General features: G+C 39.5%; 1 protein-coding gene across 3 annotated transcripts in view; it reads left to right on the forward strand.

Annotated features, from left to right (window-relative positions):
* Positions 1-8,347, forward strand: part of ASB4 (ankyrin repeat and SOCS box containing 4) — a 58,752-nt gene extending 50,405 nt beyond the window's left edge. The window contains exons 4-6 of one of the 3 annotated variants that reach the window (XM_074379470.1): positions 3,827-3,940; positions 4,819-4,887; positions 5,316-8,347. In XM_074379470.1, coding sequence (XP_074235571.1) covers positions 3,827-3,940; positions 4,819-4,887; positions 5,316-5,504 — 372 coding nt within the window. In that variant the 3' untranslated portion in view covers positions 5,505-8,347. Of the gene's footprint in view, positions 1-3,826; positions 3,941-4,818; positions 4,901-5,315 lie in introns of all 3 variants that reach the window. The other 2 variants (XM_074379471.1, XM_003921225.4) reach the window with 2 other exon arrangements.
* The last annotated feature ends 10,011 nt before the right edge of the window (positions 8,348-18,358 follow it).

Here is an 18,358-nt window from a genome sequence, read left to right on the forward strand (position 1 = left end):
TCTTCCAAATACAAAGCATATTTGTAGAGGATGTATTTCACTGAAAGCCAATGTGTAAATTACGTAAGCAGCGGAAAAAAGAATTAGAGGGTCTGCAATTGCTTTCCAGGGTACAAAAGAACATTTGATTTTTTTCTCCCAGCATAATTCCAAAGAAAGTGACACCCCAGGGAGCCAGGATTGGGTTTTCTTGTAGGGCAAGGAAGACATTTTTCTAGAGGAGGAAAAGGTAACATGAGGATTTGGGGGAGGTGAGGATGATTTCTGCCATTGAACAATGCTTATATGAAGCTAGGGTACAGGCAGTTTTCTTTGATCATTAAGTACCTTTCTGAATACAAATATATCAATATGTAAGAGTGGAGGTAGCTTGAAAATGTTTCTGCTGAAGTGGCTTACAGATGGCATTTGGTTGGGAAGAGTGGCAGGGAGACTTGCCTTGAATCTCTTTTTTAATAGATTGTGTATTAATCCATGCTTTTGGGGGTTGAATGATGAGATGAGGTGTCTAAAGCTCTCTCCAGTAATTACCACAGTAGAAAGAGCTATTTTGTCTAATTGTTCCTCCATGAAGGAAGAATAAAGATGCCAGAGACTCATGAAGGTGAAGCTTACTGAGCATCTTCTGTGTTCTGGGCTGGCAAAGCCAAAAGGCTTCTCCCTTCGGAGTTCACACCCATCTGCTCTCTCACGTTTCCTTTGCTCATGTTTTCATAAGGAAAATAATGCTAAAATATACCCCACTAATCTCTGTCCCCAGCCTTCTCACTTCACTTAACAGACTGATGAGTTGGGAGGAGGAATTGAGTTAGCTTGCTTAACCTTGAGTCTTGAATCTTGGAGATCCTTGAATTCTTTGTTCATTTATGTGGGAAGCTTCCAGTAATAAATTCTGTCTGCCAGGGAGAGGCCTGCAATTTTGGGGTATTAATTCAGTTTGGAGGTAGAGTGTTAGAAGCTCTGTATGGGCCCCTAACTTAAGATATGTAATCTACTTTATCAGTAATGAAGATGATAATTTTGATCTTTGACTGTCATCTTCATTTTATTTTTTAATGGGTCTTACACTAAAAAGGAAACATTATTTAGTGAGCCTCTAACACTCTGCGTGCTATGACACCAAGGATCTTAAAGATAGGGACAGGCCCACCCTACCTACAACTCTTCCTCCATCCTTTATCACCAACAATCTGTTCCTTAACAGTTTCAGTCCACCCAACTCCCAGTAACTTGGCCTTTTAATTCAATCTGGTGGTATTTCATCTGTCTTCATCTCCTTGATATTCATGACTCCTGTGATAACCTCACTTGGAATTCTTTCTTTATTTGGTATTTCACTCTGGCATGTCTGGTTTTCTTTTGACATGCAGACTTGAGTTTAAAAACTATACATGCAGACTTGAGTTTAAATCCTGACTCTATCATTTCCTAGCTAAAGGACCCAGAGGTTAAATTTTCTAAGCCTTTGGTCTTAAATCTCTGAAATGGGGATACTTTTGGACCAAACTCATAGTATTGTTCAAAGATTGAGCAAGCTAAAGTATACGAAGATTTAACACTGTCCTTTGCATATAGTAAGTACTCGAAAAATGGTAGCTATTATTTTTCCTTCTTCCTCTCTTGTGCCTGTTAGGATTTCTGAAGCTGTTGGTAATGATCCTCTACCATTTCCATTTATACCCATTTAGAGTGCAGCTGAGCTTCATGCTTTACCCAGCACATACTTTGATGGTACATACTCTCTCCAACTTAGCCTTCTCATGGGAACATCTGTTGTATACATTTTTGACTGACATGAAGACGTTAAAGATGAAATATCCTCCTGCTCATTATCTTTCCATTCACAGATTAGTATGTTCCTCATTTCTGTTGATCAGTGGCACCACTGTTTGTCTTCTATCTCTGGCTTTCAAGTGGTATTCTTTCCTCCTTCTGTCTGATTAGTATTACGCCCTATACTTGTTCCTTCTCCCAGCTTCAGCCACCCTTCCTTCCCAGCACTAGTGCTGACACCAGCCTCGGAGCTGGTTGGTGAACTTCCCGTCAGCCTCCCCTCTGCTCTCTGCCCTTGATGTACTTTTCTTCTCTGTGCCTTGCTGATGATGCCTAAGAACACTTGATGATCTATAAGCTAGTCTTTTATTATTTACTGACTTATATTGCTCTCTAACTCTTTGAAATTATTTGTGTCTTTTCAACTAGGTTATAAACTCCTTAAAGACAAAAAACAGGCCATAAACATCTCAGAATTACTGTCATAGTGCTAAACACAGTGCTCAATAATATAGGCTTCCTAATGAAATGGATAGGGTGAATATCACCCCTTCTTGTTAAGAGTGTATAACAGCCTCTCATTCCTGTCGAGTCAATCCCACGCTCTTCAGACTGGCTTCCAGGTGTGCTGCCAGCTGGCTTCATCTTACCAGCTAAGATCATAATCTTTCTGTCTCTGTTTTATCCGTGATCCCAAGACATTAGGTCTTTATTACCCTAATGTAATAAAGATGCAATGCTTTATTACATCTTTGTAATATATAAATGCAACTTTGAAACTGAAAAATGCGATGCTAGACCACCTATGAGGAAGGTGGTCTAGCATCACATTTCCCTATGGAGGGAAAGTTGGTTTATTATCTTTTGCTCAACAATAATAGGTTGAGGTTGAGATGACCTGGGAAATTATGAAGAAATTTCTTCGAGGAAAGTCAAGTGCAGAGGCATGCCTCTCTTCTAATGGTGAGGGATGGGCTTTCTCCCCACCTAACACCAAGTGAAAGGGGTTTTAAGGGGAGTCCTCAGAGAGGTTGATTTATGCTTTCTGAAGTTTCAAGGAAAAAATGGGACTGATATGAAACTCATGATGAGAAAATTTAAAAGACAGGTCTGTGGCTGGAGCTGCTTATCTGCTGACAATGGAAAGAAAGATGATTAAACTAGGAGTAAGGAGTGCCTTTTACTGGCCACACCAAGAGCTGGTTAAGTGTATAAACATCCATCTAGTTTCATCTAAATGTTCAAGCTAAATCTCTCTGTCTCCTGAAGGAAATTCTGGCCACCTTGACTCAGCTTTCAAGTATTTTTCGTTGGTCAATAAACTGTTAAACAGAGTGTGCTAAGAGCTAACTGAATTTCATGTCATCTTTCACTTGTTGATGAAAGGTAAAATACTAATAAGTGTGATTTTGTACCTGACACCAGTCCTCTGCAGGTATTGGACTGGGAAGATAAATTGGCTCAACTTGCATGTTATTCTGGAGTTTGCTTTACCCTGTTGTCACCAGCAAATCTAAGTTTATTGACTAACATTCAGTTTTTCGATAACATTTTCTGTAGAGCTGGAAGAGTTTCCCGGGCAGCTGGAAATGTATTCTGTGTCCAGTCTGTCTCAAAATCGCTTCAATTATGTACAAAGGCAAAGCAATTCTTCAGGTCTCATCTTTTTTGCTAGTGTCTCTTTTTCACTTGGAAGGTGAAAGAAATTGGTCTGATTTTATTAATCTGCCTATCTGCCATGGTGGCAATGTATTGGAATACTCGAAGTATTGAGACTCTCAAAAGCTTTTTAGAGTTCCAGGGAGCTTAATTTGTCTGTGGGTTTTTTTTTTTTTTTTTTTTTTTTTTTAGAGACAAGGTCTTGGTATGTTTCCCAGGATACCCTTGAACTCTTGGGCTCAAGCAATCCCCCTGCCTCAGTCTCCCAAGTAGCCGGGATTACAGGCACATGCTACCAGCCCCACTGGTCTGTGAATTCTTGATGTCTCTGGGAGCAGAATGAATGAACCATATATGTGCATCAAACAATTGAAACTCCGTGCTTCCTCTGCAGGTGATACAGGCCTGCCATTCTTGTCCTAAAGCAATTGAAGTGGTAGTCAATGCCTATGAACACATCAGATGGAACACAAAGTGGAGAAGAGCTATCCCTGATGATGACTTGGAGGTAAATAATTGATTCCCCTCCTATAGTTTTTACTATCAAGTACTTTCAGACTGCTCTAGAAGTATGGAAAATTCTAATAAAATGTTGGTTTTGAGAATGCCTTTAAAGACTATTCAAATGCAATGAGATAAAGGGTTATAAAATGCAGGTTTGAGAGAATATTTCCATCAAATATGCAGCACTAGGGAATGTCTTGGGGAATTCCTCCATTTAAGGGCAAGTTGAATTGAGTATATAAAGGTGGCAGTTTTCCTTTCTTCTCATGAATTTAGATTAGTAAAATGATAACATTTGTGTTTGCTCGTATAGCATTTTTACCAGAATATTAAAGTGTTTTGTGTAGATTAATTCATTTACTTTTAAGGATCGTGAAGTGATTATTAGGCAGGAAAGAGTTAAAAAACAAAAAAAAACGGCCGGGCTCAGTGGCTCAAGCCTGTAATCCCAGCACTTTGGGAGGCCGAGGCAGGTGAATCACGAGGTCAAGAGATTGAGACCATCCTGGTCAACAAGGTGAAACCCCGTCTCTACTAAAAAAAATACAAAAATTAGCTGGGCATGGTGGCGCATGCCTGTAATCCCAGCTACTCGGGAGGCTGAGGCAGGAGAATTGCCTGAACCCAGGAGGCGGAGGTTGCGTTGAGCCGAGATCGCGCCATTGCACTCCAGCCTGGGTAACGAGCGAAACTCCGCCTCAAAAAAAATAAAATAAAATAAAATAATATAAAATAAATAAAAAAATAAAAAATAAAAAATAAACCCGTTTTGGGTCATACAGAAAGCCATGGGCAGAGTCAAGTCCTCACTTGTAGACTTTCAGACTTCGCTACCTTTGTACACAGTCCTTCTCACTGAACGCTTTCGGTTCTTGGTTTCAGAAGTCACAATCTGTCTCTAACACATGGAGAGGTATCAGGCACAGAGTGCACAGTTCACTGGTCTTGGAGGTCTGTGGCTTAGGTATAATTTTATTCTGTTGCTTATTAGCTGTGTTACTTCAAAAAGTAACCTAACTTGAGTGAGCTGCATTAATCTTTCACTTTCATTAAATATTTGAATATATGTATCACACCAAGCACATAACGAGTTTAAAATTGCTATTTTGGTTTAGAATGGTCCAGGCAGTTTACACATGCATATTTTATCTTATTTCCTGGGTTCTGAATTGCAGAATGTTATTTCTCCTCGCCTTTCTTTGTATACCACCTCCTCACTGCTCCCATTTCAATATTATGTTTAATTTTTGCCTCACCAATAGAGACCCTAGGAAGCTGCCGTTATGTGTGAAGTAGGAGTTAGTTGCAGCATTGTTGATTTTTATTGATGTCAACTATGGGGACTTGCTAACTTTAATTTGTCTTGCCTTCCTTTTCAGAAATACTGGGATTTTTACCACTCTCTCTTTACTGTGTGCTGTAACTCTCCAAGGACTCTCATGCATTTATCGAGATGTGCCATTAGAAGAACGTTACACAACAGATGTCACAGAGCAATTCCTTTGCTTTCCCTCCCATTGTCATTGAAAAAGTACTTGCTTTTAGAGCCAGAGGGAATTATTTATTAAGCCTTATGAGACAGCAGTTCCCAATCCTAGGTATTTAAGTGGACTCGCTGGGTAGTCACAGTTTGCGTAAATAAAATGGTACTTGGGTTGATTATAACACTTCAGGGATTTCAAAACACTTTACAAACACTGTGTCATTAATCCTAGCATATCATTGTATGGGGAAATAAACAAGAAGTAAAGTTAAGGAATTTTCAAAGGCAAGGATGTGTTCAGAACACACTAATATAACAGTAATAACTAATACGTATAGTGCTTTTACTAAGTACCTGAAATATTTTTGTAAAACTTTTCATAGCTTATCTCATCTGAAATGGGGCCCAGGTTTTCTTCCAACCAATCTAATTCTCTGCCTTATCAGTAATATGTTTACATTCTCATTCAGATGGCCACATGGCAGGCTTTGTGATTGGCCTCTTAAACTTGGTGTCTTCCCCCATTACCCCTTAGCAGTAATTACTGTTGTTAGTTTTGCAAACTCCTACTCCCCAAACCAAGCTACTCAAGTTTATTTCAGTGATGAAGGCACATGAGCTTAGTCAAAACAAGGAGAAATTGGAGTCAAATTAGGAATGAGAAAGAAATATCAGCCCAGTTATTAGTCAAGGATGGACATTTGAACACACATCACTGAGCCGGAGACTGGAGATGCAAAGATGAGTCCCGTGTGACTCCTGCCCTCCAGGATCTCACCATTTAGCTGAGGATCCAGACATACACGCAAGTAACTGCAATATAAATTGATGGGGCAAGAGTTCAGGCGCAGACTCATTTTTAGTGCTTGTCTTTCAAAGTCGTGTTTCTGACATGAAGTGTGATTTTTCTTTTAAGCATGAAGATAAAGAGTGAAGGGGTTATGTAAAGTGGAGGGATCTCCTGTTTTTGTTAGTGTATTTTAAATTTTTTTAACATCTAGATAAGTGTGTTATTTGGTTAGTATTACAAGTGTGTTATTTGGTTAGACTCCTTGAGAAAAATATTCCACACTCAATGACTCCTGTGCATGTGACAAGGAAGTATAGGAAAATAGGGGAAAGAAAACGTGTGAGGGGACTTAGTTGATTACTTTGGTTTTTTTTATGTAGCAGACTGACATTTCATAGCATTTTAGCTAAAAGATAAGGAGCACTTTGCTAGTGACAGTGGATTACAAAAAGTAAATAAAGAGAGACTTTTTGAAAATGGTAAAAATTTGAGAAACTTGAGAAGGTAAGTGTGTTAATCAGACTTGCTAGTGAGAGTATTGCAGAAAGAGAAATGTAGGTGATTAAGCTCTGGGCCTTGTGGTTTATGAAATCAGTTTTGCTTCACTTTTTTATTCTTGCTAATCACTTTTAGTTAAGCTCATTGCCTCTTAGCATCATTTTTTAGAGGTTAAAGCAGAAGTAAATTGCAAACGAATCTGTCAGTCGTGAATAGGTTTATTTTATGTGCGTAGTTCTCCATCATATTTAACTTTGGATGCTGGAGTGTTGAATAGAGATGATGTCAAATATTCCACTAGGCTTTTATTTAATGTAACTGGTGATCACCTAACTGGTTAATCCCAGTTTAGACTGTGCTTCTGAACCGGGATTTTCTTACCCCTAGGGGTGTGGAGTAAAAGTCATAGGTGGATACAGGTTTTTAGTCTTTTAAGTATCAGTTTTACTCAGATATTTTGGGGGAAATATTTGGTACTAAAACAAGATCTGTATCATGGAACAGAATGGCGAATTTGTATGAATTATTCATATGAAGCTTGATCCTTCAAAAAATAGTTTGCTTGCAGCAAGTAGTATTAGAACACTTCCTGGAACAGAATGAAATGTCTTTTGCAGAAACTTGGATGGAGCTGGAGACCATTATTCTAAGTGAAGTAACTCAGGAGTAGAAAGCGAAATACTATGTGTTCTCACTTACAAGTGGGAGCTAAGTTATGAGGATGCAAAGACATACAGAGTGATATAATGGACTGTGGGGACTTGTGAGGGGAAGCTTGAGAGAGGGGTGAGGTGTTAAAGACTACATATTGGGTATTGTGTACACTCCTCGGGTGACGGGTGCACTAAAATCTCAAAATTCACCGCTAAAGAATGTATCCATTTCTGGTGGAAATACAAAACAAGACAGTCACTTTAGAAAACAGTTTTTAAAAAAAAAAAAAAAAAGAAAAAGAAAAGAAAAAGAAAATGAAATTTTTATTTTAGATTAGCTTGGCACAGAGGTGCATGCCTGTAGTCTCAGATACTTGGTAGGGTAGCCTGAGGTGGAAGGGTGGCTTGAAGTGAGGAGTTTGAGGCTGCACTGAGCTATGATTACATCACTGCATTCCAGCCTGGGCAATAGGGCAGGACTTCCATTCTCTCTCCCTCTTTCTCTCTCTCTTTTCTTTCTTTGTTTTTCTTTTTTTCTTTCTTTCTCTTTCTTTCTTCAAAAAAAAAAAAAAAAGAATATATCCACGTAACCAAAACCACCTGTACCCCCCCAAACCACTGAAATATTAAAAGCAGTAATAATTTAAAAAATAAAAAATAAAAAAAAGAACGCACCTTGGAACAATCGGAGGATTGCTGGGTGTCCTGCATCTTAAGGAGCATTCTGGCAGAAAAGCTCGTGATGCACTGACTTGGGGCAAGTAAAACTGATGCTGGGGACAAAGGGAGAAGATGTTCCTTCCCCAGGGAATGAAAACTTTTCTTATTCACCTTGCTTGTGCTCAAACATTCATGTTAATCTAATATAGAATACATGAATACCTGGCTACTTGTTTCGAAATGTTTGTTGGTGGATTTTAAATGGTTTTTTCTTATCTTTGAACTTTTATTTAGAGAACTCAAATAAAGCTCTTCTGTCTTCTTTCATCTTGTGAGTTGTTTACTTACCCATGAGTCACCTTTTCCTAACCCAGCTTTGACTTTTCAGCAACAACACTGAAGAACTCTACACATTTAATCGCTTTTTTCAACATTTAGAAAGAAAAAGAGAATAAGGGATTGTGTCTGTAAATAAATAATGTTTTCAAAAGAAAGTAAAGGGTAAATGTGGCCAAAACATTTCAAAACAAATACAATGCAGCCTCTTGCTATAAGAACAAGTGTGTTTTAATAATAATAAAGGAATTGTACTGAATTATTCTCTTCTGCCTCTCACCATCTCTGTCCTCCTGGGGTTTTTCATTTTCCTTCATTCTCACTGTCCACTAGACCCTGGGCAAAGCAACAGAGGAAATTATATTCTCAAGATGCCTTTGTTACTTTCTGAGAAAACTTTCTGTAAATAGAATCTACTGTCTTGAAGAAGAAAAATCTCTCTTCTGAAACTTACATGAGAGGAAGAATCTTCGATATGAGGGAAAGACCACCTATCTGGTTTTCTCTCCTTAGGAACTAGACACACTTGTGTTCTATTTTTTAATCATCGAGTGTTATATCTCTACTTTGTCCTTCCATTCTAAGCCCAGTGGGTTCTGATAAAAACACAGTAGTTGAACGATGATTGTAGGGGTAAGAAAAGTAACAAACCATTTGCAGTAGGTTATCAATGTTGTAAAAGACAGCTGAGCCTTATGTTTTTATTATTCATCTGATTGTGAAGAGCTTACAAAGCTCTAAATTGGTACATTTTCAAAACTTTTAAAAAATGAATCCAACTATTCACCCATTTTCTTAGAAAACACCACAGCTAGTATCTAGAAGGAATTCCTGTCACTTTCTTTAGGAGGATAAGCAGATGGGTTACAGTTAGATGTTCAAAGGTTTGGCTCTGCTGCTGTCTGTCTGGATTCCTATTCAGGCTCCCCTCTTTATTTGACTCGTAATATAGGGAAATGGTCCATAAAATGGTCCATGCCTCAGTTTTCTCATTTGTGAAATGACAGTAGTCATGGTGCCTACTTCATAGGACTTTTTTTTTTTTTTTTTTTTAAGACAGTGTTTCACCATGTTTGTAAGGCTGGTCTTGAACTCCTGACCTCAGGTGATCCATCCGCCTTGGCCTCCAAAGTGCTTGGATTACAGGCGTGAGGTACCACGCCCGGCCCATAGGAATTTTATAGGATTGATTTGAAGGTTAAATCATTAACAGATTAAAGCATGTAGAGCAGAACATGATACTCAGTAGCATTTTATTATTATGAATGCCCTTGTTTTTGTCATAATCATTATAATGTAGAGATAGGCTCCCACCAGTGGAGTAGTACATCCTTAGAGCAGGCATCCCCAAACTTTGTACACAGGGGGCCAGTTCACTGTCCCTCAGACCGTTGGAGGGCCGCCGCATACTGTAATCCTCTCACTGACCACCAATGAAAGAGGTGCCCCTTCCTGAAGTGCGGCGGGGGAGCAGATAAATGGCCTCAGGGGGCCGCATGTGGCCCTCGGGCCGTAGTTTGGGGACGCCTGCCTTAGAGTGAAGCTATAGCTGCAGGTGATACATTGTAGATTTTTGTTCACTTTGGAAACTATCGGTGAGCTTGTACTATGTGTCAGGATTTTGATGACAGCTGGGAGTCTGTGGGGGATCAAGACAAACCAGGTCCCTGACCTTCTTAGGCTCTTTTGAGGTAGGGAGTGGGGATAGAAATTCTCCACTGCATGGATTAGTAAACACTGCAGCCAAATTAATTTTTGAAACTTTGTATTATTGTGAATACGTTTATCAAAGTTTCGATAATCTATTTTACTATGGAAAAATGTAGTTACTGTGTACAGAGCTGATTTCTCAGCTGCTTCCATCTTCAATGGGGGAAACAGAAGGAGGAGATGAATTTTGTAGCGGGGTGTAGATTAGCAATGAGATTCCTAGCAGGGACCGTCATTGGGTATCAGAATGAAGGAACAGAGTGTTGGAGATTTTAATTAATTTATTCTTTCACCTACAAGAATTTATTCTCTTAGCTGTGTGTGGTGGCACACGCCTGTAGTCCCAGCTCCTCTGGAGGCTGAGGCAGGAAAATCACTTCAGCCCACAAGTTCAAGGTTACAGTGAGCTATGATCACACCACTGAATTCCAACCTGGGCAACAGAGGGAGACCTTGACTGTTTTTATTTTTTTTTTAAAAAGACCATATTAGGTATTACTGCCTGTGCAATTCTGTGATGAATGTGGGAAGAACAAGAGGAGTGTTGTTATCAAATCATTATAAGATTCATTTTTAGTAGCTTAAGGTTTTGGTTTGTTTTTATTTAGAAATAAGGATAAAATTTACAAAGTTTTCTTTTTAAAAAAAAAAAAGATTAGATGATATCTAACTGAGCTATCTGGTTGATCAGAAAGGATTTTCAAAACCTACATTTTAGTGATAAATTGCCTTGTTCATGTTTGATCATATCTGCCATCAATGAAAAACAATGTACGAAATATGCAAAAACGTCCTCTAGAAGCAGTTTTTTGTTTGTTTTGAGACAGAGTCTAGAAGCAGTTTTTTGTTTGTTTTGAGACAGAGTCTTGCTCTTTTGCCCAGGCTGGAGTGCCGTGGCACAATCTCAGCTCACTACAAGCTCCACCTCCGGGGTTCAGGCAATTCTCCTGCCTCAGCCTCCCAAGTAGCTGGGACTACAGATGCCCACTACCACACCTGGCTAATTTTTATGTTTTTAGTAGAGGAGGTGTTTCCCCATATCTGCCAGGCTGGTCTCGAACTCCTGACCTGAAATGATCCACTCACCTTGACTTTCCAAAGTGCTGGGATTATAGGTGTGAACCACTGTGTCCAGCCAGCAGTTGTTTTTAAATTTTTTAAAAAAGCAACACTAAGTCGTTTAAGTGAACTTACATTTCTTCTTTACTAATTGGTTTTCTGTTTTCTCAGATAGAGGTGTGCTTCAATGGTATTGGATAACCACCATGCAAATATAAGCTGAATCTGGTTATGGAAATAAAATAGCCACCTTGTATGTAAGACAGCTTGGATTAGTTTTCAGTGCTTATTAAGCATGGAAAAATGGACAAAACAGAACTATCATGCTGGGGTGCGTAAGGCAGCCTCAGATGTAGAAGGTAGGTACTGGGGCCTTCTCAAGATCCAGGAGCGGAGACACACCTGCTGAGAGGCACAAAGGCAAACATTCACTCCTTGCTTTGTTCCAGATATGGTGGAAGCTGAAAGTAATTATTTGACTGACAAGTGGTGGGAACCAATAGAGATCACAATTAATTCGATTCAGGAAGCAAGACATACAAAGTGAGCTGCCCATTCTCTGAACAAGGATCCTCTCTCTACCCTGCTCTGGCTCTTGGCAGAATGACTTCTATATACTGCATCAACTGACTCCCTGTTGCCTGGCTTCCTAGAGGGTTCAGTTCATGGGAAGATCAGCAGAAGACTGGGCCCTTCCTGGCTCCCTCCCTTCTTAGTCACTTCTTGCTGGTGGGTGAATTCTTTTACCAAGGCCACACCTCCTGTCAGGAGCCACTTTAAACTCCTGTTCTCCCTGGGTTATGGTAGCTGCTTCCTCCATTTGCTTTCTCAGACTAGGGGTAGTCACAGCTTCCACTGAGTTGCCTGTGCCTCCCACCCAGGTGAGCAAGACTCTGTCTCAAAACAAACAAAAAACATCTCGGGGATGTTTTTGCATATTTCATCATGCCTTGCTTGCTTCCTCTACACTACCTACACTTCCACGGAGAGCCCTTGATTAGATTCTCTTCAATCACCTGTATTGAGTGTGTCCTCCACTTCCTCTAGGACAGGCGTCCCCAAACTACGGCCCGCGGGCCGCATGCGGCCCCCTGAGGCCATTTATCTGGCCCCCCCGCCACACTTCAGGAAGGGGCACCTCTTTCATTGGTGGTCAGTGAGAGGAGCACAGTATGTGGCGGCCCCCCAATGGTCTGAGGGACAGTGAACTGGCCCCCTGTGTAAAAAGTTTGGGGACGCCTGCTCTAGGATCTGACTGACGCACACATGAAAAAGACTGTGACAAGTCGGTGACAGCCTGGGTGGTGGTCTGGATGGTAGGTACTATTCGAGTTGAGGACAGATAGAAGCCACAGTGGACCTGGGAAGGCAGGTGGACTTGATCTGTGAGCTGAAGAGGGGTGGGGTTTAGGTAATTGGGTAACAGTAAGGCCCTGGGGTTGGGAGGGGGGGATTTAAAAGTGACTATCTCTAAAAAAGGGTGAGAGTTGGAATATACAGTGAGTATTCACCACTGTCAGAGTAACTTGACAGACGTAGATGAACATTTGTTGTGTGGGGAGCAGAGGATAAGGTTGGGAGGGCTGAGTGGGATGAAATTCTGAAATGTCTCAAAGTGGGGAAGAACCATGGGGAATCAATGAATATTATTATCATCATAATTATACTTCTTCCAACCTTGTAATTTTTCCAGCAATAACAATTATGGTACAATCATGTAACATTTACAGGGTATTTCATCATTTTCAAAGTATCATTGTGATATTTAAGACCAGGTAATTGCCTTTATCATTATGCTTTTCTTCCATGCCACCCCCATATACAATTCTGATCCGTTAGATTTGAAAAAATATGTAAAAATGACACTAATTAACCCTTCCTTCTCATGTAAAACACTCCAATCATACGGAATAATTTACTATTGAGCAAAAAAGGGGATTATAGCCTTACATTTTCTTTTTATCAAAAGCTAAAGATTTTTAAATTGCATTAAAAGAAGAAAGGAATGTTTCTTGCAGGGCATCAGAAAATGACAGAACAGAGCAAAATTTGGAGGTCTAGGACTGCTTATAGTTCTCAACATGGCAGTGTTCAAGTGGTGAATTATACACTGAAGCACTGACGTCATTACAGTCCTTCAGGGACCCCAGGACTCCAAATACTGCTGAAGTCAGATGGACAACAAAAGCTCTCTTAGAATGATCTGTCAAAGAAAACTCAGACATCAGCAAATTATTTCTAAGCTATCTCTGGGTAATTCTATGGCAAAAATACAAAGAAGCCAAAAATTATTTACTCCAATTAGCACTGCACTGTGGCACAAAGAAAAATATATGGATTTTGGAATTCAGTGGCTTAAATTTTAATCTTGATTTTTCCATTTAATATCTGTGTGAACTTGGGTCAGTTTCTTAACTCGTGTCAATTTCTTTATTTGGGTAATGGTGATTAACTACCTGATATTCAGGACTTTTTTAAGAATGTTTTTTTTTTTTTTGAGATGGGGTCTCACTCTGTCATGCAGGTTGGAGGGCAGTGGCACAATCTTGGCTCGCTGCAAACTCTGCCTCCCAGGTTCAAGCAATTCTGTCATCTCAGCCACCTGAGTAGCTGGGATTACAGGTGCGCGCCATCATGCCCAGTTAATTTTTGTATTTTTTGGTAGACGGGGGTTTCACCCTGTTGACCAGTCTGGTCTCAAACTCCTGTGATCTACCTGTCTCAGCCTCCCAAAGTGCTGAGATTACAGTCATGAGCCACTGTGCCCAGCCAGATATTGCAATTTCTAAGACATTTATGTGCACAGGTCAAAGACCCAGCTTTTGGTGTTTCTTTTGTTTTTTCTTTTTATTACATTTTAACTATAATGATTTTTTTGTGGTACAGACTCAGTCTCTGAAACAAACTGTCCCAAGCTGTTTTAAGGGTTCATTGCTCCTGGCAGTTTGGCCTGAAGGAGGCACTGCAGGAGAACTTTGTCCTTACGGTGAATCACAGCCGTGGAATCACAGATAGCTTTCATTTCTAAATGCAATCTTGAAGAAAATTAAACTCGAAACCTCAAGGAAGGTAAAAGGTATTCTATGGCAACTTTCTTTAATCTCCTGGTTACAGTTTTAAAAAATTTGCTCTTCCCTTCATTGGAAAGTGATCTGGGTATCAGGAAATGATTTTAGAACCATAGGTTTCTGTCCTGTGGTTACATAATCTGGAAGAAAAAAAAAAAAAAACATTGCAGTTAGTTTCTCTCTGTGTGGCACTGAAGTAGACAATTTCATTAGTAATTCCATTTATTGCATTTCCGTTCTTTCTTTCTTCTCCCCTTTTTTTCTCATTCTTTTCCATTCTCTCCTTTTCTCTCTTCCCTTAGTGTCTCTTGTCCTCATTCCTGGCTATGGTATTGTTTTGTTTTTGTTTTGCCTCTTCATGGCTAGGATCTCAATGTTAGCATGTACTTACGTAGAGTACATGTTGATATATTCTTACGGACTGTCAACAACTGGCAGGAATAGCGTTTGTTGTGCAATAGATTACAGGTGAGAGATCAGGGCCAAGCTAGTTTCAAAAACTACCAAAGAGGCAGGAGAAAAGCCTCCAAAATGAGACATGCATGTTTCTGCCCACCCCAGGCAATGCCAGAGTAGCCTAATCATGCCGTTTGGGTTACAGTTGTCCCATGCACTTTTGCACATAGTCAGACAGATCCACCAGTATGCTCCCTTCTGGAAAATCATAAAATAATTACTTATTCAGATAACATACTGAATAGGTAGCCATACAGACTAAGGCACAGAGTCAGATATGCCAGAGTTGGAATTCTTCCCTGCCATTAATATTTTCGGAGGCCCGGTTCCCACCTTTGTAACTAGGTGCAATAATTGTTTAGTACAATGTCAGGCACATGGTTAACATTTAATAAACTGTAATTACTATTGTAGTCCCACCCTGCTTGAATTCTAGAGTTCTGTAAGTGACTGACTTGTAGACCCTGGATATTCCAGAAGATTACACACACATATGTAACAAAAACATGTGAGCATATGAATAGATATTTAATGATATGCCAGTTGCAGCCCACTCAAGGAAATCTACCCATTTGTAGACATGGGCCACCTCTAAATAAATTAATATAGGCCCTCTGTTCTCATTGTGTAGATATTTGATTTGGTTTCCAGTAGTTCTTTCTTTTTTTTTTTTTTTTTTTCTGTGTTGGAACCAGGTTGACTCAACATACGTTGTGTCTGTTTCTTACTTAAATATTATATGGTTGTTGAATTTGAGCTCTTCAGGGATGGCAAAAGTGGGCTGTGTTATTTTTTATACCTACGGCAGACAATATTAACCAACCAAGATATTCTCTTTTTTTGAGCCCAGACTCAGGCACGGAGTTCTTAGTACAGTGTATTGACTGTTACTTCCAATTGCTTAGAGTTGATAGGCAAGTTGAAATATATTTGTCATCCATGGATTTCATTCACAATCTTCTCCCAGGCTCTTTGTCTCGAATTACGTAAATAAAAAGCTGAATGGAATTAGAAGGCAGGGTTGCTGGCACAGAATCACACTTTCGTGTTTTTTTTTTAATTATTATTCAACAAATATTTATTGAGCTGGACTCTGTACCTGCTGTGGATTCAAAGGTGAATAATGGCAAAGTCCTGGCCTTCACCGGGACACTGATGAGTCTGCACATTAGGATACCTGTGGTGCTTTGAAAAATACCATGCCCATTTCCCACGTCCCCTTTTAAAAGCTTTAGTAAGCGAATTAGGTTAAGCACCTCACTTATACTGTGTAGTAAACACCTGTCTGCCAGTCTCCACCACCAGGCTATAACCTCCTTAAAGGAAAGAACTATAATCTCTCCCATTTTTTTTTAAGATCAAGGTAAAATTTACCAATAGTGAAATATGCAACTTTAAAATGGATAATTATATGAATGTTTACAAGTGTATATATCCTTGTAATCAACACTCTAATCAAGGTAAATAATACATTTATTACCCCAGAATATCTTCATGTTTTCTTTTGCCTCTTTCTAGTAAATCCCCATCTCCCACAAGCAACCACTGTACTGTTTCTATCACCATGGGTTAGGTTCACTTGGTTTTGAATTTCACAAAAACAGAACTATACAGCATATATTCTTATGTGTTTGGCTTTATTCTCTTAACATAATATTCTGGAGATTCATCTGTATTTTGCATATATTAGTAGTTTATAATTCTTTATTGCTTAATAGTGTTTCATCCTATGAATACACCAAAATAAATATTTACCCGTTCTCCTAGCGATGAAGATTTGGGTTATTTCCAGTTTGGGGTAATAATGGATGTGAGGGTTAGTTTTGTGTGTTAACTTGGCTATGGGGAAACATCTGTGGGGAACATTCCCATGTGAGACCCCCAAAAGGTGTGGGTCTCACTATGCAGTGAGTTTGATCCCAAACACAGTTTCCTACTGGAGGCAGTCGAGCTATCAGAAAGAAGGGACTGAGAGATAGATGATCCGTTTCTAATATCAAGCACAATATCATTTAGGCCTAAAACTATGCAGTGCTGCTAGACCGAGTGACTCCTTACCAGCAACCAGTTCCTGCTTTTAACTTTTAATAGCTTTAACCTTTTCTTTACTTGCCTGACTGCCTTGTACCCTAGATAATGGTTTAACTGTGGGGATATTTGCAAAGCAAATGGGGATGGCTTTGATCCCTGACTCAGAGACTCCTGAATGGGGGAGTTGAGATAAGTTGAGTCAGGAGCAGACAAAGGAGAATCTGGTTAAAAGATATTCTGATGAGCAAAACCAGAAAACCTTTTCACATCTCAGTTCTAAAACAAGATCAAACCAGAAATACCTGCAGCCATGAGGAATAATGTCTGGATGTAAACAAGCTTTGTGATCACAGGAAATTCTGTTACTTTTTACAACCACTGATTGTCTGACTTCTCTGTTGTATAGGCCAGTAAGGTAAAAATTTGCATTTCCTCTTGCAACCACTGATTGTGTATCTGACTTCTCTATTGTATAGGCTGCGTGTAAGGTATAGATTTGCATTTCCTCTTGCAATGACGTAAACCAGAGCAAAGAAAGTGTATTATTCCTGGCCTTTGAAAAATAAAATTCGCTGTTTAGGCACGGCCTATCCAGCCCTCCAGACGCCTCGCTTTCTGTCTCCCTTTCTTCCGCGCACTCTCTCTTCCAGGTATTGGGACCCTCTTGCAGGTTGAGAGACCCCTGGCAGACCTGCCTACCTGACACGGTCCCCGACAAACATCCATCTAGATGTTGTTGTGCAAATATTTTTTAGAAGTGACAAACATTTAAGTTAATAGGTTTTGAGTAAAGTAGATTGCCCTCCATAATATGGGTTCATCAGTTGAATGCCTTACAAGAAAAAGACTGAGGTTCCCTAAGAAAGTGGGAAATCTGCCTCCAGGCTGTCTTCAGATTGGAAACATTAACTCTTCCCTGGGTCTCCAGCCTGCTTGCTTTCTCTGCAGATTTCAAACTTGTTGGTCCCTGTAAGCATGTGAGCCAATTTCATAACATAGTTTTTTCTCTCTTTCTGTGTATATGGTTCTGTTTATTTGAAGAACCTTGACAAATACAATGGACAAATATGCTGTAAACATTCTTGCTCAAGTCTTTTTGTGGGCATGTTTCCACTTCCCTCTGGCAAATGTCTAGAAGTGAAATCCAGTTCAGCCACTTTAATTTTACAAGAAAGTACCAAAGTGTTTCCAAAGTAATGTACATTTGTTCACTTTTACCAGCAATGTATGAGAGTTCTGGTTGCTGTCATTCTTGTCAATAGTTGGTGATGTAAGTCTTTTTAATTGTAGCCATTCTGATAGGTAAATAGTGATAAGTCTCTGTACTTTTCATTTGCATTTCCCTGAGGGTTAATGATGTTAAACAGTTTTTCACTTGCTTATTTGCTATTTGTGTATTTTCTTTGGTGAACTGTCTGTTGGAATAGTTTATCATTTGTTCCCTTTTTATCTCAACTCCTAGCATTTTGTAGTCACTCAGTGTATACTGTTTTATGAATGAATGAATATTAAATCATCTATCAGTGAGGATTCCAAAATGGTTATTAAACTTTTGTGTCATTATTTATAATGCTTATAAAGTACTCATCAAGGGTGCCTAACACATAGGCAATACCCCACAGTTGGTGGCTATTGGTGCCATCCCTATTCTAACTATGAGGAAATGAGGACTGGAAAA

The sequence above is a fragment of the Saimiri boliviensis genome, chromosome 10, assembly GCF_048565385.1.
Source record: "Saimiri boliviensis isolate mSaiBol1 chromosome 10, mSaiBol1.pri, whole genome shotgun sequence".
Lineage (NCBI taxonomy): Eukaryota > Metazoa > Chordata > Mammalia > Primates > Cebidae > Saimiri > Saimiri boliviensis.